Below are 25,196 nucleotides of genomic sequence, written 5' to 3'. Positions count from 1 at the left end.
TGGGGGGGTGGGGGGGGGGTGGCCTAGTGGTTTAACGCATGCCCCATGTACATGGTCAGCCCGGGTTTGAATCTGGTCTGTGGCTCTTCCCCGCATGTCTCTACCCAGCTTTCTCATCCTTGTTTCCAATTCTATCCACTGTGCTCTGCTATCAAAAAAGGCATAAAAAGGTCAAAAATAAATCTTAAATGTCTGAAAACAGTACACACTTTCAGTCTCACTGAGTCAAAGCTGACCTCTCTAGACACCTCGTCTTTGTCTTTTAAATTACATGATAAGCATTTAACCAGCTAGTAGCTGATATGTTTTCCTACTACCTTCTAATTATCTATTTAGATATCTTTTCTTCAATGGCAAACCAGAAATCAATAAGTGAGGCTACTCACCGATGGGAGTCGATTCAATCTGAATATGAATCCAAACCCCGAGAGACAGTGAGGAGAATAGAAAACTAATTGTCCTGGGAGTACACCACAAAGCGTAATTAGGTTATTAGGCTGATGCTTGTCTTCCGTCTTAGTCCGGATAACTAACTATTATCTCCATGTCATAATGGACTGAGGGATCATGACAGAAATCCATGATGCAGCAGCTGGAGCACTTTTTCTGTGCAGCTCAAATACTGACACAAATATGAATAAATCAGTGTTAGAATGAGTGGCTGAGCAGGCTTGACAAGAAGAAGTAACAAACCAGAGAGGTGATGAACAAGTAGCTGCATGATAAATTCAGGACAGGGACAGATTGGCAGGAAGCAGGAGGATAAATGGAGCTCAGATCAATAGCTAAATGAAATGAGGGGCAGATAAATGGAAGTACAGTCAGAGCGATGAGGGATAAAAGGAATGCATGACAACCCAAGGGAGGGATAACTAAAGAGTGGTGAGAGACACAGGGGTCAATAAGAGGAGAGTTCATTCAGTTTCAACCTCAAACCAATGAAACACAAACCTCTCTGTGATGTAAACAGGCTCAAGAAATGGATCTATCTGATGTGATTAGCAACCTAGCTGTGGCTTACTCAGTTTTCTCACAAATGCTCAGCACCATGGAGCCAGGCGCTTGCTAAAGAGTGATGAAGAATGTGTAATGCATTGCACAATTGTGTTAATTTGATGTCTGGTTCGAAAAAACCTGTTCCTGTGAGCGAGCTAAAGTTGACAGCTCGTTCTTTCTGAATTCACACCCACGCTGATGTCTCTCTGAAACACAAATACTCACAACACGCTCTGGGCCGGCGGTCTAAATGAGCTTATTTTTGACTCCTCCTTCCACCACAAACAGGTCTCCTTTCAGTTTACATTCCTAATCCTTGTTGTAAGTGTGCTCACATGTCCTGACCGAGTGGCAGCGAAGCACCTGAAAGAAGATCACCACACAAACACGCCTTCCCGTGGAGAAAGAGCTGGACAATCTGAATATTAAAAGGTCCTCTGGTGCGGCACATACCTGTCTGTGAAAGCCGGTGGAGAGAGAATCAAAGAGCTCGAGTGAGAATGAAGAAGGGGGGAACCCACACGTTAATATCCCTGCCTGCTGAGTACCACAGTTCCTATTACGCTTTGCAACCTTTCAGGAAGTGAGTGGGCCAATAAGATTGAAGGCTTGAATGGAGGGACGAAAGGAAGTGGAGAGAAAAGACGAAGTGGGTGGGTTTTTTAAAAGCTGCCCCAGCTGCTTTTTCCTGTGGTGCAGGGTGCAAAACAAACCAGATGAGCTACTAGACTCACACTAATAATCACACTCATGTATGACATGTAGCAACAGGAAAATGAAGAGTTTTAAAGAAAACAGAATGAGCAAAACTGCTTGCTTACGCATGCAGAGCTGACTCAACTCTACAGACACACCCAGTGTATAAATAGTAGTAAAACCAAAGTCAGAAACAGGAAATGTAACAACAAAAATCCATTGAAAAACCTCCAAACTAAAGTAGGTGAAATGCCAGCTGACAAATTGTTGGCATGATGAGTTTGTTTCAACTTGAATGGAAGCAAAAAACATTAATGACTACTCTGAGAAGTTGTTGGGTGTCTGACTGAAGGTGAAGACAGGATTATGTAATCATAATAAAGGGCAGCACCTCGAATAAACCCAGCACACACAGCGGCAATGCTGAGAGCTATCCGTTCCTGCAACTTTACAATCTTCTTCTCAGTTTATATCACATCTTTCTCATGTTGTCTTCTTTTTTTAGACTATTATGGCCTGCGGTTAACCTTGTTGCATCATCGCCACCCACCTTGCCCCCCCCCCCCCGGGTCTTCTTGAATAGCAGGTTGCTTGTAGCTTTGAGGTTCTGCTTTTTTACTTCTGCTTTCCTCTCGCATTTGTGCACACGCACAAATACAGCAGGGTACTGCTGCCTGTAGCTAAGTAGACATGACAACAAAGTCTGTGGTTACTGTGTGTTTGTGTGGTTTTCGCTGCTGAGGGAGACGGATAGAGAGATCTGACAGGGAGGAATCCTCTTATAGCAGCCTACGCTCTTTTCTCCGTTGCCTCTAAGCCAGTGATGCATCTTCGTTCCTCCTCTCTCCTCCTCTCCAATTCCCTGTCTTGCCGCATCAAGTGAGCCTAGAGAGACCAGTGATTAACATCGCTGATTTCTCAATTGTAACACTGCCTTTTATCTGCCCTTCTTCCCTCCATTTGTCTTCTTGTCAAAGCAAAATAACTCACCTAACATTTAGCCGGGGGGTTTACATTTAAAAAACACTTTTGCAACATATAATTTGCTCAGTTTGATTGATGTTTCATCCAGATAAAAGTTTTTGGAAACATCTACACATGCTCTTCACTAAACTAAGCTTGGATGAAGGATTTGATGCAGAATTACACGAAAAGTGAAGGGATCTCGACTTCTGTCATCTCTGAAATCGCAGGATATTTCACAGAAACCACAGGCACGGATGAGTCTAGCTGTGATGACAGCAGAGCGCACACCATCTTCTCGCTCCATGACCTGGCGGGCTTTACTGTCAAAAAGCATTAAGAGGCACCGAGACACTAGCAGCAATGGATTCGGCACATTAACAAGCCAGCTCAGAGTTTTTACGCGTGGACAGACTCACATTCTGACCCTGAGGGCAACACTTCAAGAGCGCACAATCACCCACCAAACAAACTCAGCCATTACTGGAGATCAGGACTCTCCCTACTGACAAAGACAGACAAACTAAGGCTGTCAAAAGTTCCAATACTTCACTTGTTTTAGAATAGGAGATGCTTTAAACAGTGAAATATCTGTTATTTATTGATCAATGTTACCAAAAAGTCCCAAAGCTCTTAAAAACCCTTCTATCTTTGGCTACGGTTTTAAACCAAAGCTGCTAAAAGATAGAGGAAGAGAGGCAGTGGTCCTTTTAAATCAGTAGTTGGCAAACACACATCTTCAGCCCTTTTTTTGCAGCTCACAAAGATACCAAAGTAGCAGTGACTGTCTTGCAAACAAAGAGCAGAGGAAATTGAATCATCCAAGTTGCACACATTTTGTTAATGTTCCCAGCAGAATTGGGCAGTGTCCATGTTTTGATGAAGTTATCCCCACATTTGTCTGCAGTATACAGTATTACCATCAGGTAATTAAAAGTCACATTTTACCAGAAGCAGTTCAGGACAGCACTTGCAAGCGTGCATGGCATGCTCTCGATGAGTAGAGCCAGCACTTTCACACAGTTTCATTCAATTCTTTTGGAATTTCTTCTTTATAGTTGTTCACACAAACAGGGCATTAAATGAGAGGACATAGGATCAAATCAGGTTTTGTCTCTTTTGCAGTGGAACACATGTCCTCCTTTACTCTCTCTTGCACTTGCTTTATAAACACTTGGCTACATCCTATATGTGTGCATTAACATCTACGAGCAGTCTCATCAAAATAGGGACTCTTCTGAATAAAACTGCCGGAAGTAAGCAGTTGAAACATGCCAGAGTAATCCAAAAACACTAGTCTGTCAATAAGAACACATGGGGAAAAAAGGGTAAGGTAATAAAACACGTTTGGTGATTTGACTAAGACCTAAGAGATAGCTCTAAAGTGCGTGCCTCAATGCAAGCTCTGTCCTGCTGGGAGTTAAAAGCATCTCACTTACAGTTCTTCTTGACTGATTAATCTACCATTGCTGATCTAACCCAAGAAAGTAGAATTCAAGCATTTCTAAACTATAGATAACCTTGGATTGCATAACACCAGGCAGTGCCTGTCACATTTCGACTTCTGGAGAGATCACAGCGCTGTGTCACTGCATGATGTCGGATGTGAGCGTGTCCTTCCAGCGCCACATTTTTGACAAACAAGCCGTGCATAATGACCAGGAGTTCTTTCATCACTTAAAGCATCTTCAAACCCGAGCAGTGGTGCTGCTGCTGGAAACGGACACACTCTGTGGGCACTTCTATAAACATGCGGACATTACAAACAGATGTTTTTCATGACAGTTAGAGGCACAATACTGTGGCTAATTTTAAATATCGTGGGATACCATATAACCATATATATGCCTAATCTTATTTCAGAATGTTTTTTTATTGCAATTTAGACAGTTTTCAGGAGTTCGCTGTAAATTTTGAAAACTAAAACAAGAAATGACCCAATATTTGATGACTGAGACGTTCATTTTTATGCCTCTATAACACAAAGTTATAGAGGCTGGCTTTAACCAGCATTTATTAAAGTTTTAAAATTCTGGTTGGGAACAACCAAAATATACAAATACTCTGTAACACAAATACTACATTAAAAGGCAGACCCTGAATCAGGATGCAGCCTGTACTGTGTATAAACAATCACTGACACGTGACCTTTTGGAAGGACAGAGATTGTAAATACATTTTTTTCTCTTACGGGGTTTCCAAGATCCTAGAAGTTTATACTAGTTATAGACTAATGATGCACATTGTTGGATTTTTGCCGATATGCTGATATTTACAAATTAATAATAGCCGATAACGATATCAATATTAAAAAAATGAAGTCCAGATCTAAAACTTCAGGCTTAAAATTCACAATATAAAGTTTGAGTAATGATGATGGATAAAGCAAAAGACTTAAGCTGATGGCTAAATTATTTGTTTGGGCAGATTTTTCTAGCAAAAATGTGTAAACTTTGGCATAAGCTGATAGATAATTCACTTTTTAAGTATATATCTGCAAACACCGAAAACACCAATAATACTATGCATCTCTAAATCAAACTACATTGATAACTGCTTCGGTACCATACACCCAAGGACCTAACATTATGACCTTTTGTTGCTTTGACACATCAAAAATTTCACAAATACAGTCATGTGCATACATTTTAGTGTGCTAAGGAGTCACTGCGGGGCCTGATGTGCTACATCCTGGGACTGGAGGGGACAGCCAGAGTCAAGCTCGATACATGTCGGCACATGTGTGTCGATCGGCAGCCACAGTCATCTCTTCTGTCCAGAACTCTTCACCCCTGGTAATACACCTGGAGACTACCTACAGTTTTCAAGCCCTTGGTACATCCACAGCACAATCAGAGGCTCATGGCAACCCTAATACCCGCCCTTACTCTGCCCTGAAGGTGTAGACTTTATCATTTTTTTCCAACAGGTCATTTTCCCATGCCCCTGGAAATATGCATGGGCATCCAGAGCACAACCAGGGGTTGAGCCAGTCCTTCGTCTTAGCCGATGGTGCCCTCAGACAGCTTACTCGCCACATCTGCGCCTTACTGCAGCTTCAATTTTTGGCTCAATCATGCCTATAAATTCTGCACAGTACTGCATGTTGGCAACATTTAAGTTTTGACTATGTACTTGTGAAATTAGTATTTGGGGGTTTGCTTGCAGTTTCTGATTCACTGATTAATCTCCTAAGCACCTGTCTTATGAAAAAGTGCCCTTTAAAGAGCTTTGACTCTGTTCTACATGGCCATTCATTTAAATAATGGAGAGTGTATTGCTTCAGAGCATGCTGTATCCGAAAGTATCGATTATTTTGACAGCTTTATTAATAAAGGAGCTCGTTTGAACAGCAAGACTGCTGAGCTTCACACTCAGACAGGAAAGTTGCATCACATGATAGCTATTAGAAAAATTCCAACACGGCGTTATCTAACATTGCCATCTGCCGCAGACACAGAAGTCACCTGAGGAATCTTTGCAAGTATCTTAAAACCAAGCTCCTCTCACTGAAACACGGACAGGCATGACAGCAGTGAGGAACAAAGTCTGTCCTTTTTCTGTTTTATGACAGAGACAGTATGGCTGCCTGTTGAGCTTGCTCTATTGGAAACCCTTCACACCTTGACTGCAGTTTTATGTAATTTTCTCTCTCATATTTAAAAAGTAACTCAGCCTGTCTGGAGGCGCTGCTAACCTGCTAGTTCAACACAATGACATTTGTATCACAGCTCTCCTTTAAACACTCTGAAGTTACCAGTAAAGACACTGGTGGAAAACGTCAGCTCTTCCAATTATGTAACTCCATGTATTTGTTTACCAGTATGAGCCGGAGACTGTAAATTAATCCCCCACCGTCACCCTCGCTTGCTGAATGACTTCAAGCTGTCACTACGGCTGCTTACAGATTAGCTTGCTAGTTAGCTAGCTTGGCTAAGGCGCGACACCAAGTAAACCGGGGAAGTTACTGTTTACTTACTGGCATGCTATCTGGCAATTTCCTGGTGCCGTAGTCCTCTATCGTTCCGGCGCGACGTATAAACAGCTATCACTTCGCTACTCCATAAATCTTCTCAATAATTCATCTACATCGGCTCCTTCCATCTTCATTACTTTCTCCACTCAAACTACCTTAGACGAGCAGACTCCGGGCTCTGCTGAGTGACAGGCGTCTGAGCCAATGAACGGGCAGTATTTACCGTAGCTGCCACACCCACTAAATCCAATATCCAATCACATTAGATGCCTGGTTGTGCATTAATAATTTCCATGATCATGGTAGGCTGTCGCTGTCAGTCTGTGCTCTTTGACAGTAGGTTGGTCTGCCATAGATGCATTCAATGAATCACATTAATAATACATCAGCAAACAAATGGTACTTAGTAGCGTCGGAAAAAAACGTTATTTCTACTGCAGGATATAAATCATAATTTAATGCGGTTTAGTTTGCATTTTCGTTCACTCTTATGAAAAAAATCATTACATTAAAATACATTTTGCACAAAAGTACGGACATTAGTGTTTGGTAGATTCTTTCTTTTTGCAACAATGCTTCCTGGCAAATAAATCTTGTATTATTGAAGTGTACGAGACATTGGCAATGTAACAATTTATTAATTTAACAAACAGCAGCCTCAGTAGCGAGTGGATGAACCACAACAACCTGGCACCTCCTCCTCTTGTTGTCACCAGCCTGGTCACACACTTCGGGATGGCATCCCATTCTTCAACCAGCAATATAAGCTGATCCCACAAGTATTCAGTGGGGTTGAGGTCAGGAGTGCTGACAGGTCATTCCATCCCCTCCACTCCCAGACTCTGGAGGTAGTCTCTGATAAACCTGTGGGGGTGAGCGTTGTCGTCTTGGAGGATAGATTTCAGTCCTAGACTGTGGAGATATGGGATTGCCACTGGTTGCAGAATCCCATCTTGATATTTCTCTGCATTTAGATTGCCTCCAATAATGACAAGCCTAATTGTTCCAGTGAGGGAAATGCTGCCCCACACCATCACACACATCCCACTGTTACTCAGTCAGTGCAGCAGTCAGTTTAGCATTCTCCACGTCTTCCCCACTCTTTGACCCAATGATCCAAAAGGCCGCTGAACATAATGTTCCTCCACGTGTTCAGGTTCTAGTGTACAAGTTGCCGACACCATCACCAATCAGGCACCTAAATGTCAGCACTTGGGACTATCAGAAGCCTTTTCATGGGTGCAACCACATACTCAGCTCTGCTGCTCATCCCTCAAATGCATATTCCTTACAAATGCGACACCATTTAAAAGGAAAATAAACAGGCTTTCTAACAGTATAAGATTTATTGCCAAAAAGCATTGTTACAAAGAAGAAATAATCAACCAAATACAAATGTCCATGCTTTTTGTGCCACGTATATATTTCTCTGACAAATATTTCACACTTTATCTATGAAACTCAAAAATACAACTGATAAATTGCCTTTATTACATATGTTTATTTTGGGCAATTCTTCTCAGCGGTTTTAATTCTCCCACATTTTCATCTAAAGGTTAAAAACATCACATTGCAGGTTTTACAGTCCACACCCTGTACACTTCATGAGAAATTAATCTGCAAAGCTTAAGGCCAAAGCACTTGCTAAAACTGCCTACATTGAATGAATAATGCATGACCACTTGACAATAACCTTCAAACAATGGATTTACAAAAATTAATTATCAAAATGGCATATGGCCATGTGTTTCTTGCCTTTCTCATTACGGAGAGCTGCAGTTTTAATCAGATGATAAATGCATAGCTAGATAAAGAGCACAATCTACTTCTTTTAAAACTTATAATAAAAAAATGCATTCAACATAAGCCCCCAGACAAAATCCCTTTCCTTTCCTGCTTCATGGAAATTGTGCCCTTTTGGTAACCTATTGCATTAGAAATTAAATGTATTACCCTGCGCAGTTAATAACCAGAATACAGTTTTATAAAAGTAATATGTAAGAAATACTGTTTTTTTTTTAATCTGTTTTGCAACCCACTAAAACGGACTAAATCTTGAAATGAATCAAAGAGCAGCTGGTTGAATATGAGCGTGAGTCTGCAGTGCCACCTAGTGTTAGCTTTTAAAATCACCCATTCAGGAACTTTCATACATATTTTAAGCACCAGGAGTCCCTCCAAATCTGTTCAATATTTAATATAACATTTAGAAAGGCAGATACGATGTGAGTCTTCTTGAATTTGTGTTGAGCATGATAATAGAGGCTGTAATAGCCTGCAAAGCAGTGTTACTTGGTAAAAGATGAATGAAATTCAGTTTGTTTTTGTACATTTTTCTGAACTTGTAATGTTTTATCTAATAGAATATGAAGTATTACTTCTTCACAACCTCTACTGGGGTTTATTGCATGTGTTTTAAGAAGGGGTCAACTGATTCCAGAGGGCTACTGAGGTTGATAATTGGCATTTGGTTAATTATTAGTATCTGCATTTTATTTTAATGATTGCTGATCAATATAATTGAAAAGTGTGCTACTTTGGCTCCACAACAATAAAGCCTATGGCTTTATTTTCACCCTACACAGTCTCACCAAATGTCCTGCATACAACCCAGCCTGATTCGCTGGATGTCAAATGAGTACCAGCCAATCAGCACTTCAGTCTGGGTGCCACTGATACAGTAAGTGCATGGCATCACTTCCTGTTTTCCTGCTCTTTTCTGCTGTTTCTCAAAGCCAAGGAAGGATCCTAGAATGGCAGTTTTTGAAGGATGCTATGTCATTAACTACTGTTGTTCCAACATCGAGGATCCTTAAAGGTCTTCAAAGGACTGAGTCCTTCAAACAGAGAATTTTCCAGGATGCACATTTCCTCTGCTTGCAGGAATTACCCACAATCCAATGTGCACATCTAACTTTCTCATCCAATTTTTTTAAATTTAATTTAGTGTAACATCAGGAAGAAGCCAGGTCCTTAACTACTCAAAAGTGTAAGTATTAGTTTCCATCATAAATATGCTACCATTATAATTTTATGGTATCAGAATAAAGCTGGATGGGTACAAGCACTGGCATAGAATATGATATGATGATATAATAGCATACTAGATGGCGCTGGGTAAAAGTTGTATAACACTGTTGTCAGTACCGTCTCCATTCTGATTTCTGCTGCTGCCATGTATAGTGGCGCAACCATTCCAATGACGTAATCCAAATGTGTGTATAACAGTTGCCAGGGAGTACTCTTGCCTTGCCTGCCCCGACTCAGAAGGATCCCCTCCTACAGAGGAAGGTTCTGGACTTTTAGAAACGGCAACTGTTTCCCATGCTGATAGAGCTGAGTCTAAACTGTTTTGTTTTCCTAAAATGCATTTTTACTTCGCCACATGAAGAAAATTTTGTACGTTGTAATAAATGAATATCAGCTCCAAATATCGGCTCTCGGTCTCATAAACTACTCGTATCCGTATCGGCCCTGAGAAACCAGTATCCGTCGACCCCTAGCTGTAAGCACTGGGTTAAGCATTTTGCTCAAAGTCAGCATGCACTACAAATAAGCCCCTGCTATCTCTGCAGCCTCAGTGAGGACTTCCCCGGCACGTTGTCTGTATCCCAGCGACAGCTCCTTCGCCCTCCTCACTTCCTTAATGTTCTCTTCCAGGTTCTCCGTCAGTCTCCCCTCTTCCTGGTAGGTCGCTGCCGCCCCTTTCACTTGCTGTGCCATTTGATCCTTGCTACGTAGTAGCCAACCAATCATCTCCTGAAGCGTGGTGCCCTTTGAGATGGTGGCCTTGGCACCCTCAGACGTGCCCTTCAGTTCATCCTGAGCTAAACGCAGATGTGGAGGCACAGGGTCCTCTTCACTTTCCTCCTCTGATTGCACAGGACTGATGTTGAGGGAGAAATCATAGCCCTTAATCTGTAGGGAGACCCTGTGCTTGGCCTCTGGGTGGGAAAACAGATGTTTAGAAAGATTAAGCTGAATGTTTAAGCAAGGAAGGCTGACTATGCTGGTATTGTTAGGGAGATCTGAGTTTGTCATTACCATGCTCATCTCTGATCCTCCCCACACACTCTGTTAAAGCCAGGCTGTCGTCATAGTTGCAGCCGTAGGTTTGTCGAAGGTTTCTGATATGTCGGACCATGCCTTCATAGCGCTCCTGCTGTTCATTGAAGGTCAAGGCCATGTCGGAAAACCTCTGGTCCAACTCTGGCACACCCACCCGCCTCATCACCAGCCTGCCGATCCGCTTCACAGTCTGTGCATCTAAGGAAGAGAGAAAGAGTCTCACAAAAACACCAACAAAGGAGGATGAAGCTCAAATTGGTCTGTAATTAAGTGCCTCAGAATCTGAAAGAATTCAGTCCAAGGGGAGAAATTTGGTAAACCAGGTAGAAGTGCACAGCTGTAAGAGATGGGCACAGATTGAGGTTGGAAAAAAATCTGCATTTTGACTCTTTTTGTTCTGTTTAAAAATATGATCTGTTATTTAAATTGAATAATCGATTGTATCTGAAAGCACCAGGGCTTATAAAAAATCTATTTCATAAGAGAGGTGCATAGGAAAGGAACAAACACAAATCGAATCTGCAAGCAATAGACTCCTACATTATGTAAAAGGTGCAGGGATACATGCATAGTTTAAATATTTTGTATGAATGTGCAGGAATCTGCAACATTTCCAGATTAAATACGGGACCAAATATCATTTTTTGGAGTCTAGGTCTTTAAGTTTTGCTGCCATAGTATCTACACAAACATCAGTATCATTATATTTTTAAATTTATGATATTTATGATGTAGAGATGTACCAATGTGTGCTGGCCGGGTCCGCCTCGCTGATCCAGGTGCGTCCAGGTCAGGTGGTCCAGGCTGCAGGAGAGGCTCCCTCTGAAATAGAAGAATTTTTTTCTTTATAAATGTTTTATTTTAAACAAACATAACGCCCTCATAAAACCTTTAGACATGTTCTAACTTTATAATAAACATGGTAGTCTATGCAGAATAAAATGTTCATGTTTCACATTAAAACCAAAAATTTCTGTTAAATTTGGTTCACACTTTATTTATTGAAACCTTATAACTCAAAGCTATGCTGAATTGCAGTTTGTGTTACTGACAGAAAAATAATTTTCTAGTTTAGATCAGTGGTGGGCAACTGGCGGCTCAGGGGCTACATGCGGCCCCCCTTCTCTCTCAGAGTGGCCCCCATGTCAATTTCAGATTCTGAGGAATTGAAGACATGATGGAAAACATGAAGGAAGCTGCCATGAATGCAATAAAATAGAAAGATTTCTAGAAGTATTTTTGATTGCTGCCTTACTGGATTAATGTTTGGTTCTTTAGAGGAGTATTGCTTCTCCTCGACCTGAGCTCTGAGTTTTAAACCATAGACCAGTGATTCTCAGCTGGTATGTATTTATTCATTTGATTTATAAAACCCATAACAAGGTACAACATCCAAGGGATTTAACACTTTTTATTGTCACTGTAAGTCACTGACTTGTTCTTATTCCTCACATAAGGAAATGTAAGAAACATCTGTAAATTGAAATCTATTGTGTCTCAAGTCTCAAGCTGAGTTAGAAATGCTCATTCAAGCTTTTATTTCTTCCTGGCTTGACCACTTCAATTCCCTTTTAACCAGCTTGAATAATAAAATGTGGCTGCAAGACTGCTGATTTCGTCCTGCAGGACAACTCACATCCCTCCCATATCTTTATTCCTGACATCAGCTCCCAATCAACTTCTGAATGAATTAAAAACCTTGTTTCTGTTGATAAAGCCCTGCATGGACAGGCACCTTAATATATCTCTAACCTGCTCCAGCTACAAACCCAGTCAACCCGTCAGGTCTTCTGACCAGGGACTTTTTGCTGTCCCTTGAGATATATTAAGAGATATAATCAGCTTTAACTGATGCTGAATGTTTTATATGCAACATTAAATGCATTTGTATAGATATTTAAGTTATATATACTAAAATAGCCAGTAGCCAGCAAGTGTTGCACTCTTTGCATTGCAAAAGCAGTTAAAACTGTTTAGCTGACTAAAAAGCTTTACTTTTGCATTTGTATGATGAAAGCTATACTTTTGTCCCTTTTGTAAAATTATAAGTAACCATAATTATTAAATTAAGATTACAACACAATGTGTAACAATTTGGCCCTGTGGCAGTGAGGAAAAACCTGTATGTGGCCCATCCCATTAACTGAAGTTGCCCATCCCTGGTTCAGAGGATTGTTTTTGTAATCTCAGACTACACAAAATAGTAATACAGGTACATCTCAAAAATTTAGAATATCATGAAAACGTTCAAGATGTTTTTGTCACTCATTTCACAAAGTGAAACCCATTTATTATATAGACTTATTACACATAGAGTGAAATATTTCAAGCCTTTATTTCTTGAATTTTCTGAGACACTTAATTTTGGGTTTTCATTATCTGTAAGCCATAATCATCAGCATTTTAAGAAATAAAGGCTTGAAATATTTCACTCTATGTGAAATGAGTCTATGTAACATATGGGTTTCACTTTCTGAATGAGTGACAAAAAATATTGAACTTTTCATGATATTCTAATTCAAGTACCTCTAAATTTTGCTGTGACCCTGCCTTAAAACTATTGTCCTCAGTCTACTATGCCCTTACAAGTGTCCAGTATTGTCCCTAAGGCAAATCATTGCACAAATTTTTTGTCGTGTGTCGCCTGAACTTACCTCGTTTTCTTTATAACATTTTCATAAAACTCATACATAGCCTACCTCTTCGTCGAAGTCTTCAACTGAGAAGCAGCAACAGCAGAGAAAACGGAGCATTTTCTACAGCTCGGATGTCCCTCTGCTTGTTTTCAGGTCAATTATTCCAGACAATGAATCTGTATGTAGCAAGCATTCCTCATGACGTCAACGTCATGTGCCTGCTGCTAAACTTTTCTTCCTAGTTTCGTCATCTAAATTTCACCGCACAGGTATGAACTCTGCGGACAGATGCGTCAGACATGTAAACAAACGCTACTACTGCAATAAAATTTAATTCTTTTAAGTTCTCTGTTTCAAGATAGTATCTTATATTTTAATTGTATAAATTCATACTCAAGTTTAATAGTCAGTAATATTTAAACGTACTGTCGAGATAAACAAACTGTGGTAAAAAATGTGAATCAGTTTCGCAATCCCGCAGGTGCACTTATAACTCACCTGTGCGTTGATAGGGGGCGATCGCGAGTCTGATCAACCAGAGATAAAAACGTAGAAGAAGACGAACAACACAACCCTAGCTGAGTTCTAGCTTTAAACAAACCGAACGGCAGCGCGTTTTGCAACAAATTGAACCCCTTAAAGCCTTTTTAACCTTTCTGTTTCTCTTTAAGATTTTATTCGAAGAAACTGTCCTGTAGCCAGCGGTGTTTTACTTTGTGCTGCAGGCTGCTAGCAAACAGTCTGAAGCTCCCCTACCACAAAGAGACAACAGAGCCTGACTGCTAGCAGTGCTGCTTAAAGTGTTGTAGTTTGATTTAACTGGACAGGTGACATTATCCAGGCTGACATGACGGGGGTAGCCTCTCAAGAGAAGGCGTCAAGCTCAAAGAAGAAGAACGAGAGGAAGTGTGCCACTAAAGAGGAATACAGGCAGCTGTCCAGCATCATGGGAGTCATGAACAACCTGAGGAAACAGGTCTGTGAGACAGAGACAAAACACATTAGGATATGGGTGTTAAAGGGCGTGATTGAGGCCTTTATAGTGCAGGTGCATGCCTTACTGTTCTAATATTAAAAGCTGTTTTGTGTTTGTTTTAGGGCACTCTCTGTGATGTGACCCTGGTGGTTCAGGGGAAACACTTTCCTGCCCACAGAGTGGTCTTAGCTGCTGCCAGCCACTTTTTCAGCCTCATGTTTACCAGTAAGTTTGCACACTAAAACTCATGTCACAGTAAATTTACCTGAGTAAATTTTACTCAAACTGAATAAAATTTTACTCTGCAAAATACAACATTTGGTCCCTGTCTATTTGGAGTAAAATTCACTCTGCTTGCAGAATAATGTTTTCAGTGTTTTTATTTCACTCTGAATGATGACAATGTACTTCATGATGGATAAAATAAAAACAACTCTACAGCAAATGTACTCAGTACAGAGGAATACAGGACATAGTGTATATTGCAGAGCTGTTTTTACTCAGCTATGCTGTATTTAATCCTTCTAGAGTTTTTCCCATATTATGTTTTTTAAGTCCTTATAGAAATGTTTCCTACTCATTATCAAACTATTTCTTCTCCATATAGGACTGGGTAATGCTTTATGCACACATGTATCTGACTCTAAATAGATATATGTTCCTCTTCAGAATTGCATTTTACTCTAAACAGATAATTCTTCAGCATTTTCACCTGGAGGAACAAGATGTTTTTGGCCTGTATAATAGGTATTAGACTTCATGTTCGAATATTAATGAAACAATTGTGATGAACATATGGCAAGGACCCAGGAGCAGAGCACTGGATGAGGCAGTAAGGTTAATGGAGTTTATTTGACAACAACAATAGTGTAAACCATGGGGAGTGTCCTGACTGGTGGCTGAGAAGCACTGACAGAGACACTGACACTGCAAAAAAAAAAAAAGAAAAAAAAAGGGACCAAATGGAGTTAGGCTACCTGCCTGGCAGGTAGCCTTTATCAGCAGCCTGGAAAACAGTTACATGTCCCAACCATGTCTTTAGCTGCTTTATATAATAAGTTACTAAGTATTCTAGTCATCTACATGCCCATCAAATAGATAAGCTTCCCTTAATTTGCTAAGGAGATTAAACTGGGTAGATTTTGTTTGCTTATTTGTTATAATCTGTGACATCATTCAGATTTGACTTAAGGTAGCAAATATTAACAACCTTACGCCTAATATAAAAGCTAACAAGCAAGCTAGCAAAGTTGTAGGGGGGAGCAGTAAGCTCACTTGTTTGATATAATGGTGTCTTGTGATTAGATGAGAAGTTACGCTCATGAGATCACATGATTGGAAGATGGTTGGAGGGCAGGACGGGCGTGCCAGGCAGCAGCTGCCTTCCAGACAAAGTTGTGGGCACAAAACGCCATCTAGAGCATTGAACAGAGCAAAAGCCAATCAGGAACAGCTATGGCAGCAATATTAAATAGAGAGCATAAAGTCAGATTGACATCAGAAATGAAGGTGTAACTTGTTGATTGGTGGCAGCAAAAATAGTGTTTAACAAGGTGTGCTGGAAAACAGTACACAGATGAACTGACAGCAGAGGGAGCTGGACCGAAATGGTGTTTAAACATTTATTTAGCTTTGTATTGGTTCTGATACTCACTGGTATCAGTGTGTGTGGTTATGCATTAGTTTATTAAGATGCCAGCACAAAAAAAGTTGGATTAGGATTTTATTTATAGAGGATATGCGGTCGCAGGTGTATCGGCTGACAGATGTGGTACATAAGCAAATAATGTGACATGCACTGGTTGAGCTGTGAGTCTGATTTATATTCATGATCAAACTTTAAAAATGTCAGCAAAGGGAGGGTGTTACAGCAGCCCTGAGAAAGATCATCCAGTGACATTTTTGAAAAAAAAAATCTACTAACAACTACATTTAATGTCATAGCTCATCTGAAGAACACTTGTGCCTTACTAAAGTTATAAGCGCTTGGCTGAGTTGAGCCTCGACAAGTCAACTGCACAGACTGATGGGTAGCAGGAAGCCAGCACTTAACTGTGGTTGTTAAGAAGGCACCCCATCGTGTTTTGTTCAGTATGTCCCATTATACTGAAGGGTGATCTCCAGCATCCCAGAGCCAACCCTCCCCATGCTACCTCTTACCAACATGGAGACATTCTTTTTCTAACCTACCACAAGGCCAACACAGTCCAAACAGCAATGCCACTGAACAGACCCAGGCTGTGTTCATGCAAGCTCCAGGGAAGTGATAGTGCTGATACTACCTACCCTAGCATGATTCATAGTTGCAACCACAAAAAGAAAACTATTTCTGGTGCTGGCATTACACACAAAACTGCAAAGAAAACACAAGAGAAAACAGACAGAGAAAAGTGTGAAGAGAGAGCTTAGCAAGAGGGCGGGACAGGCAGAGACATTGTTGGGACTGCACAACTGCTGCATTGCCAGTGAATACTGTCAAACTAAATAATGCCATATGGAATTTCCATTATTATTTCAGCTATACTGTTGTATAGCCGAAGTAGTTAATAATTTGGTCAAATGTTATTTGTATCCTTCCATCTCTAAAGTCTATATATTTTCTCTTTCAGCCAGAATGATGGAGTCAATGTCCCATGAGGTGGAGCTGAGGAGTGCTGAACCTGAGATCATTGAGCTGCTGATTGAATTCATCTACACAGCTCGGTATGAGACCCAAGTGCATAACTTATGGAATCCAGTATAGTAATTATCAAATGACAATTGTCTAGAAAGGCCACAAAACAAGCCATATCCAAAGTGGGTTATTTCAAGGATCACCTGCATTACTACACTAGTTTAATGTGATGCTTGAAATCTTTGTTAAAGAAAAATAACATTTACCTTAAGAGTCAAGAGTGATGGTTTAATATGCTTTGGGAAAGATAGGGGTTTCAAGCTACATAGAGCAGATTTTAGAGAAAAATGCATTGTTATCTAATCTTTTTTCTCTCTCTGTCTGCTGTCTAGTTTTATACAAAAGTGAAGACAGTTAAATTCCTTGCATTAGTTCTTTGACAGCTCAAATTAATTGAAAAAGTTTAAAAGAAAAGCTGCTAGATTTTATGGAAGGTTAGGCTCTTCCTACTCTCACACTATAACTTCAACTAGATGTCATCAGAGTAAGTCTTCTGTGTTAAAATGTGTGTTCATGTGCTAGGATCTCAGTGAACAGCACTAACGTGCAGTCATTGCTGGATGCAGCCAACCACTACCAGATTGAGCCTGTGAAGAAAATGTGTGCAGAGTTTCTCAAAGGACAAATTGATGCAACAAACTGCCTTGGTAAAAAATAGAATTATTTTTAGTTTTACTTCTGCTTGTGTGCTGGGCTTATACCTGGTGACTTACAGTAAGTCATTAAACAGGCTGATCCTTCTCCTGTTGTGCTGCAGGTATCTCGGCCCTGGCAGACTGTATGAACTGTCCTGAGCTGAAATTAGCAGCCGAGGATTTCTTTCAGCTCCACTTTACTGAAGTTTACAAACTGGACGAGTTCCTTCAGCTGGACGTCACACAGCTCACACATCTGCTTCACCAGGATAAGCTCACAGTCCGTGCTGAAGCACAGGTACACATTATTTTACTGCGTGTTAATTTCTCACGTAACATTGTTTCCTTAAGAATGTGTTTAAGTTTACGTTGTATTAACGCTTAGCACATTTGTTCCCACACCTTGTGTTGTCACATTCCCGTTTCAGATTTATGATGCAGCAGTTCGATGGCTTAAGTACGACGTGTGTAACAGAAAACAGTACATGGTGGAGGTGCTCGGGTGTGTCCGATTTCCTCTCGTCTCCAAAACCTTCCTCTCCAAGACAGTGCAAGCCGAGCCACTCATCCAAGACAACCCTCAGTGCCTCAAGATGGTGATCAGTAAGTACAGAGAGGAAAATGTAATCCTAAACCAAACTTTATACATGCACAGTATAAAACAGCAAATATGAAGTGTAATGCGTTCGAGAAAGTGGACATACAAACCTTGTTTTATAGCAAAAACAGGCTGCGTGTCTAAAATTAAGACATTTTCTTCTGCTTATCTAGAGCCTGATTTTCGTGGCAGCAGGCTTAGCAAGTCAGCCCAGATATCCCTCTCCACAGGGACATTTTCCTGCTCTTCGTAGGGGATTCTGAAGTGTTCCCAGGCCAGGTGGGATATGTAATCCCTCCAGATAGTCCTGGGTCTACCCTGAGATCCCCTCCCAGTCTGATGTGTTTGAAAGACCTCCATGGGGAGGCGAAAGGAGGCATTTTGATCAGATGCCTGAACCTCCTCAACTGACTCCTTTCAATGCGAAGGAGCAGCAGGTCTACGCCTAGCTCCCAAGGATGTCTAAGCTCCTCAGCTTATCTGAGCTCAGCTGTCCTCCTGAGGAATCTCATCCCAACCGCTTATATCTGCAGTCTCATTCTTTTGGTCATTACTTAGAGCTCATGGCCACAGGTTAGGATATGAACATAATTTGACTGGTAAATTGAAAGCTTTGAATTCTAGCTCAGCTTCTTCTTCACCATGACGGTCCCGTACAACATCTGCAGTACTGCTGATGCTGCACCAATCTGTCTACTTTACGGCCCATTTTACCTTGCTTGTGAACAAGACGCAGAGGTACTTGAGCTCCTTCTCTTGGGGCAAAGACTCATTCTCCATCCGGAGGAGGAGGAAGCAATCAACCGTTTTCCTGGACAGAAACATGGCCTCGGACTTTGGAGGGAGTTGACCCTCATTCCACTCACTTTGCTAAATGCCCTAGTGCCTGCTGGAGGTCGCTGGCTGAAGAAGCCAGCATAACATTATCTGCAAAATGCAAAGTTTATATATTGAAGTCACATAACCAGAAACCCTCCTCCCCTGGCTGTGCCTGCTCAGTAACATGAGGAGTGAAGATCTTTGTTTTGCAGGGTTCTTGCAGATGTAAAACAGGAGTCCCCACAGAAATTCAGTTTCCATCTCTGCTAAATCTCTGTGATTTTTCATTTATGCTAAATTTAAAAACATTCTTATATTGCAAAGCTTTTCATTTTTCTGTTGCCAAACTGATGTAAAATGTTTTTTTGTGTAATAGTCTGCTGGGAGCAGACTGCACACACATAAAACAAAATTTAACACTTGGGGATTTTGTCCCAGGTGGGATGCGGTACCACCTGCTGTCTCTGGAGGATCGAGAGGATCTGGGAGAGAGCAGCCGACCACGACGGAAAAAGCACGACTACCGTATTGCTTTGTTTGGAGGTTCCCAGCCTCAGTCCTGCCGCTACTTCAACCCCAAGGTACTAGACCACACATGTCAAACTCATTCTGTCCACAAGTATAGATTTTCATATTTACAGTATACGCATTTTAAATTTAACTGTCATTAAAAAACTTAAATTAAAACCTAAAGAAAAGACTTTGCTGTGTATTAAACCATACCATCCAAAATAATGTGTTGATGCAATACCTGATTTTTAAGTTTTGGCAGCCTTTCTCCCTCATTATGTCAAAAACATACATTTAAAGGGTCTGCAATGAGCAAAGTGGTTTTGAAGTATGGACAAAAGTATTTGACCACACCTGTTAATTTTTTAATTCAGGTGTTTCAATCAGACCTGTTCACACAGGTGTATAAAATCTAATCCTTGCCAGGCAGTCTCCATTTACAAACATTTTTGATCTTAAATGGGTCGTTCAGTGACTTCAAGCCTGGTACTGTGATGGATGCCACCTTTGCAATAAGATAGTTGGTGAAATTTCATCCCTGCTGGATATTCCACAGTCAACTGTAAGTGATATTAGGAAGTGGAAGCATTTAGGAACAACAGCAACTCAGCCATGAATCGAAGACCATGTAAAATCACAGAGCAGGGTCAATGCTTGGCTGATGCCATAGCTGAAGAGTTGTGAACTTCCACTGGCATTAATGTAAACTCTAAAACTGTGCAGCAGGAGTTTCATAAATGGGTTTCCATGGCTGCATGCAAGCCTCACATCTAAGTCTAGTGCCAGGCATTGGATGGAGTGGTGCAAAACACACAGACACTGTACTGTGAAGTAGTGAAAATGTGTTCTGTGGAATGACAAATCCCGCTTCTCTATTTGCTAGTCTAGGTTTGGCAGATGCCAGATGAACATTACCTGCCTTGTGCCAACTGTGAACTTTGGTTGAGAAGGGATGATTGTATGGGGCTGTTTTTTCAGGGTTTGGGCTAGGCCCCTTATCTCCAGTGAAGGCCAAGACATTTTGGACAATGCTATGCTTCCAACTTTGTGGCAACAGTTTGGGGAAGGCTCTTTTCTATTCCAATATGACTGTGCCCAAGTGAACTTGACTGGCCTACAAAGACCCCTGACCTCAACCCCATGGAGCTCCTCGGGATGAACTGGAACAGGGATTGTAAGCCAGGCCTTCTTGTCCAACATCGGTGCCTGATCTCATAAAAACTCTGCAGAATGAATAGTGCAGAGACACTCCAAAATCTTGTGTGAAGCCTACCAAGAAGAGAGGAGGCTGTTATAGCTGTAAAAGGGGGATCAACTCCATATTGAATACATGTATTTGAATGCAATGTCCTTACCGTTCCTGTTGGCGTAGTGGTCAGGCTGCTGAATACTTTTGTCTGTACTTTGTGTGTATAGTTATGCTAACATGATAATACAGTTCTTAGCCTCAGGCCACATTGGGCGGGCCCTGGGCTGTTCGCAGACAATGCAACCTCTAGTCCTAGACACCCGGCTTTTGGTATTTAACTGTGCTTAATTGCCACAAACCGTAGGCAAACTCCTACACACTGCTTAAATCACATAAATGCATTGGCAACATTTCAACACAAAATGTTGTACCAAAAATACAAATGTTGTTTATATGTTGTTTGGGGTAGTTTGACTGTAGGTGAGGTGTTTTAAAGCTAAAATTGCAGGGATGGTATAATATTAAAACACATATTAGTGCAAAATTTTGGATATTATGGAGACAAACACTCCAGGCATGGTTTTGTGAAGTTAGGTTGTATTGTGACAGTTTTTTCTCTCTGCAGGACTCTAGCTGGACAGACATCCGCTGCCCCTTTGAGAAGCGTCGTGATGCTGCTGCCGTCTTCTGGGACAACGTAGTCTACATTCTTGGTGGATCGCAGCTCTTCCCCATCAAGCGCATGGACTGCTACAATGTCCTGAAGGACAGCTGGTACTCCAAGCTGGGCCCGCCCACGCCTCGAGACAGCCTTGCTGCCTGCGCTGCTGGGGGCAAGATCTACACATCCGGGGGATCTGAAGTGGGTAAGTATGGAAAAGTAGAGAAATTAAATAGAGATGAGTGGAAAGACATTTCAGTTCTCGAACTATTTATTGAAGTGCTGTGTACTGTTTGTGTGTCTGCAGGCAGCTCAGCCCTCAATCTCTTTGAATGCTACGACACAAGAACAGAGACGTGGCAGGTGAAGACCAGCATGCTTATAGCTCGCTGCAGCCACGGCTCTGTGGAAGCTAACGGGCTCATCTACGTGTGTGGAGGAACGGTTGGCAACAATGTGTCTGGCAGGGTCCTCAACAACTTCGAGGTGTATGACCCCAGCACATCAACGTGAGTTACTATGCACAGGATGTGAAGGGCCATTTTTATTACCTCTGTTGTGTTGTGAGGCTGTGAACTAAGATTTTCAAGAATTTTAATTTGCACATAGAAACAAAAGTGCAGAATCACATGAAAAATTGGTCTTGCCGCTGCACAAATGTGTCATCTATCACACTCTGCCTTTGTCCGTCTGCCCTCAGATGGAGGGAACTGAGTAGGATGAGAGAAGCCAGGAAGAACCACGGGCTCGCAGTGGTCAACAACAGGATCTACGCTGTGGGAGGGCAAGGGTCACTGGGTACGAAAAAAAAATCCCAACATCCCAAATATATGTCACTTATAAAAATATGGCACATGGCACAACTGTTGTTCTTTTAGGTGGACTGGACTCGGTAGAGTACTACGACATATTGACCAATGAGTGGCGTCCTGCTGCTCCGATGCCGTGGCGAGGTGTAACTGTGAAGTGTGCGGCTGTCGGTGATGTCATATACGTGCTTGAGGGATTCCAAGCTGGGGGACGGCTCGGACATGTGCTGGAATACCACACTGAGACTGACAGGTTTGTTTATTATATAATCAACAGTAGAACAGAATGATGGAACTTGTAGGGTTCCTGAGGTTTTAACAGTGAATCAGACAGATTTTAACCACTGTTCTGACATCTTCTCTTTTTAGTAGTTTGATCTATACTATCAGTTTTTAACCACTGTAGTGGTCTGGACAACTTTGAATCTTTTATTACTTTGTGTGTGGTAGATTAAAGCTCCTGTCAGGAATATTTAGCAGGTTTTGAAATGCAGTTAACCTTTTATAGGGCACTCACTGAAATACTTGGAAGTTCAAAATTGCAACCCAAGAATATAACAGTTTTATCAAACTTAAATGGCAAAAATAATTTGCATGCCGAAATACATTTTAGCAATAAGAAGTATAACATTAAAAATAAAAATTATATAAACCACATTAGTATAATAAAAATGGTTTACAGCTATGAAATGGACTGAAAATTACACCTGTTTTACTATTGTAGCTTGAAAATTTCTATTAATAAGTAAAATTTTCCCCCTCGATTACTTCAGATTTTTTACAAACCTGTGGCAACATCTTACTACACGATATAGCACTGTTATCCTACATAATGAGTTATTTGTCAAGAAATAATCTTTATTATGCCTTAATAGGTGAAATTGCTGTATATCTTCATGTAAACACGATTTTACACCCCTAAATGGGCATGTGATCAAATATTGCACCTTCGTATTTGCAGTGATTGCTTGTAATAATATGCAAACAAAACCTATCATAGCATTTAGCACTGCTCTTCACCACCATAATGTGTAATTTCATCATCTTAGCATGGTTAGTTATGATGTTAGGGACATTTCTGTGAGACCAAAAGACATGTGAAACTGCATTTCGTGAGTTCTGGATGACACAAAAAGTTTGACATTATGGATCTCTGTTGGTTGGTCAGATGCTGTGATGTCACTTTTCCATGATGCTGACTGATCTCCACTGACCGGCTTAATAAACTCATACTGGTTCCACTGTACCACATAGAGATGGAGAGAGGCTAGGAAGGAAGTCAACTGATGTGACCATATATGGTTCCTTAGAAGGGGTTAAAATGAAACTGACCTTGAACGCAAACCAGACCAGCAAAAAGACAGACCTACTTTTCAAAGTCTGAAAAGGCATGCTTTGCATGCAATAACTGAGGACAAAACCAGGACAAAAAAAAGCAAAGAAATAAGGGGTTCTGCTTTGTCTAAAGAGGACGCTATAATCAACATTAACCATAAGCTCCTCACTGTAGCTTTAAGAAAGGACTTCACTAGCAGATTTAATACGTATTAGGCCAAGCCTGGGTGCTGCTTGAATATCAGTTCTTTATAAAATAAACCATGTCTCTCAAGGCCTACAGGACATCTTTAAATGCATTTAAAAAATCACCTGTTAAAGGCCTGAATACACTCACCAAACCATTAAGCCTCTTTCAGAGTGGGAGCATGTTGTGCTGCGTGTGTGATGCATGTCTGCTCTGGCTCCTGTTGGTGTGGCTTTCACACAAGGCACAAGTTTCCTGCATGTGAGCTGCATCTCCCTGCTCTCAAAGCACTGTCCTTCATAAGTTTTACCTCAATAACCCCCCCCTACAAGCGACTTGATTCGGTATACAGTCCAGTGGAAGTTTGTCGGGAAGTTTGTCAAAATAAAAAGCATTCTGTACAAGTGAAAGGAGTCTCTACAGAAATGCTGAACTGGGGCTTTTAATTTGAAAAGCACAAACCAGAAAAACACTCATACAGGTGTTTATCTTTCCGTGATATATTCTGACGGCGTGGAGACAGAAAACTTCGCTAATAGTAGATCTTTAGTGAACAACTTTATCAAACAGGCGCATTTAAGCATGTGGCCTTCCTCAGGGTTATCAAGACACACTTTCTAAACATTCTCTACCCACGTGGATATGCAAATGTGCTACAAGGTAAACATGGCTTTGGTTTATCATTTTCCTGCCTATTATGGTCCATAACTGCGAGGAACAAATAGACAAGACCTCAAATCTTTTAACTCTCCGTGCAAATCAGGCGTGTGAGCTGCAGCGCTTATGCAGGTAGTCTGAAAGCTCCGACTAGTTAACATGTAATTAAACTGAAAATCCAGGTGTCTCGTGGTTGAGATGTGCGTGTAACTGTCCATGTCTGAAACAGGCATTACTGTAAGTTATCAGTTACTGCAGTAAATCATTACTGCTGTTTCTCATCTGTTTTCTTCTGCGTGCCTAGGTGGGTTACTTGTAGCAAAGTAAGAGCGTTTCCTGTCACCAGTTGCCTGATCTGCGTGGTCGACACTTGTGGAGTGAACGAAGATGAGGACATGGACCTCATCGAGTCTCAACCACAGCCTGCATCCACTGACTCCACATCTGCCCCGTCTTCCTCCTCATCCTCCTCTTCATCTTCATAGAACAAGAGAAAGACTGAGTGCTTTTAAAATTGTGAAATTTGCTGACGTCAGAGGTGAAAGCTTTTTTTTTTTTCTTTTTTTTTTAAAGCTTCAGTGGATGATGAAGCAGATTCACACTAACTCATGAAGCCCTGGAAGCTTCTTAATGTACATATTTACGTGGGTATATATGCAGAATACTGGGTTTGTACTTTAAAATGTCTCGCTGTTACTTTTACTTTCAACTTTTGCGCCAGAATTGTGGCTAAATTGTGTTGAGTGCCAGAGGAAAGCCAAAAAGACTTTAATAAGAGGTTGGTGTTTTGGTGTTATATTCAGTGACTGAA

The 25,196-nt window shown here is 41.1% G+C and overlaps 3 protein-coding genes across 5 annotated transcripts in view; 1 reads left to right on the top strand and 2 right to left on the bottom strand.

The window, feature by feature from the left end:
- Nucleotides 1-6,792, bottom strand: part of fam126a (family with sequence similarity 126 member A) — a 36,486-nt gene extending 29,694 nt beyond the window's left edge. For 2 of the 3 annotated variants that reach the window (XM_041808343.1, XM_041808346.1), the window contains exon 1: nucleotides 6,635-6,792. The gene's annotated coding sequence lies outside the window, so the exon portion shown is untranslated. Of the gene's footprint in view, nucleotides 1-1,449; nucleotides 1,567-6,634 lie in introns of those variants that run through there. The other variant, XM_041808344.1, reaches the window with a different exon arrangement.
- A 1,242-nt stretch (nucleotides 6,793-8,034) lies between these two features.
- si:ch73-345f18.3 lies at nucleotides 8,035-13,522 on the bottom strand. Its single transcript, XM_041809667.1, has 4 exons — nucleotides 13,399-13,522; nucleotides 11,443-11,521; nucleotides 10,676-10,897; nucleotides 8,035-10,575 (listed from the first exon to the last, which is right to left on the bottom strand). Exons 1-4 carry the CDS (start codon nucleotides 13,450-13,452, stop codon nucleotides 10,178-10,180), a joined length of 753 nt encoding a protein of 250 aa, XP_041665601.1. The 5' UTR covers nucleotides 13,453-13,522; the 3' UTR covers nucleotides 8,035-10,177.
- A 171-nt stretch (nucleotides 13,523-13,693) lies between these two features.
- Nucleotides 13,694-25,157, top strand: klhl7 (kelch-like family member 7). The gene is made up of 12 exons (XM_041808414.1): nucleotides 13,694-14,311; nucleotides 14,434-14,536; nucleotides 16,921-17,014; nucleotides 17,508-17,632; nucleotides 17,743-17,918; nucleotides 18,049-18,223; nucleotides 19,476-19,618; nucleotides 21,362-21,602; nucleotides 21,705-21,906; nucleotides 22,098-22,195; nucleotides 22,276-22,459; nucleotides 24,690-25,157. Exons 1-12 carry the CDS (start codon nucleotides 14,183-14,185, stop codon nucleotides 24,868-24,870), a joined length of 1,851 nt encoding a protein of 616 aa, XP_041664348.1. The 5' UTR covers nucleotides 13,694-14,182; the 3' UTR covers nucleotides 24,871-25,157.
- Nucleotides 25,158-25,196: the final 39 nt, after the last annotated feature.

The sequence above is a fragment of the Cheilinus undulatus genome, linkage group 16 (genome assembly GCF_018320785.1).
Source record: "Cheilinus undulatus linkage group 16, ASM1832078v1, whole genome shotgun sequence".
Classification (NCBI taxonomy): domain Eukaryota; kingdom Metazoa; phylum Chordata; class Actinopteri; order Labriformes; family Labridae; genus Cheilinus; species Cheilinus undulatus.
The sequence above is the reverse complement of the archived record's forward strand: the minus strand, read 5'-3'. Positions and strand labels throughout refer to the sequence as shown.

What these genes read in the sequence shown, in the direction of transcription:
- si:ch73-345f18.3 (XM_041809667.1), bottom strand. Translation starts at nt 13,452, where the DNA reads ATGCTCCGTTTTCTCTGCTGTTGCTGCTTCTCAGTTGAAGACTTCGAC. An exon ending in GACCCGGCCAGCACACATTG is followed by an intron (nt 10,898 to 11,442) that starts GTACATCTCTAC and finishes TCTCTTCCTTAG; the next exon opens with ATGCACAGACTGTGAAGCGG. An exon ending in GAGGATCAGAGATGAGCATG is followed by an intron (nt 10,576 to 10,675) that starts GTAATGACAAAC and finishes TTTCCCACCCAG; the next exon opens with AGGCCAAGCACAGGGTCTCC.
- klhl7 (XM_041808414.1), top strand. Translation starts at nt 14,183, where the DNA reads ATGACGGGGGTAGCCTCTCAAGAGAAGGCGTCAAGCTCAAAGAAGAAG. An exon ending in TGAACAACCTGAGGAAACAG is followed by an intron (nt 14,312 to 14,433) that starts GTCTGTGAGACA and finishes TGTTTGTTTTAG; the next exon opens with GGCACTCTCTGTGATGTGAC. An exon ending in GAATTCATCTACACAGCTCG is followed by an intron (nt 17,015 to 17,507) that starts GTATGAGACCCA and finishes TTCATGTGCTAG; the next exon opens with GATCTCAGTGAACAGCACTA.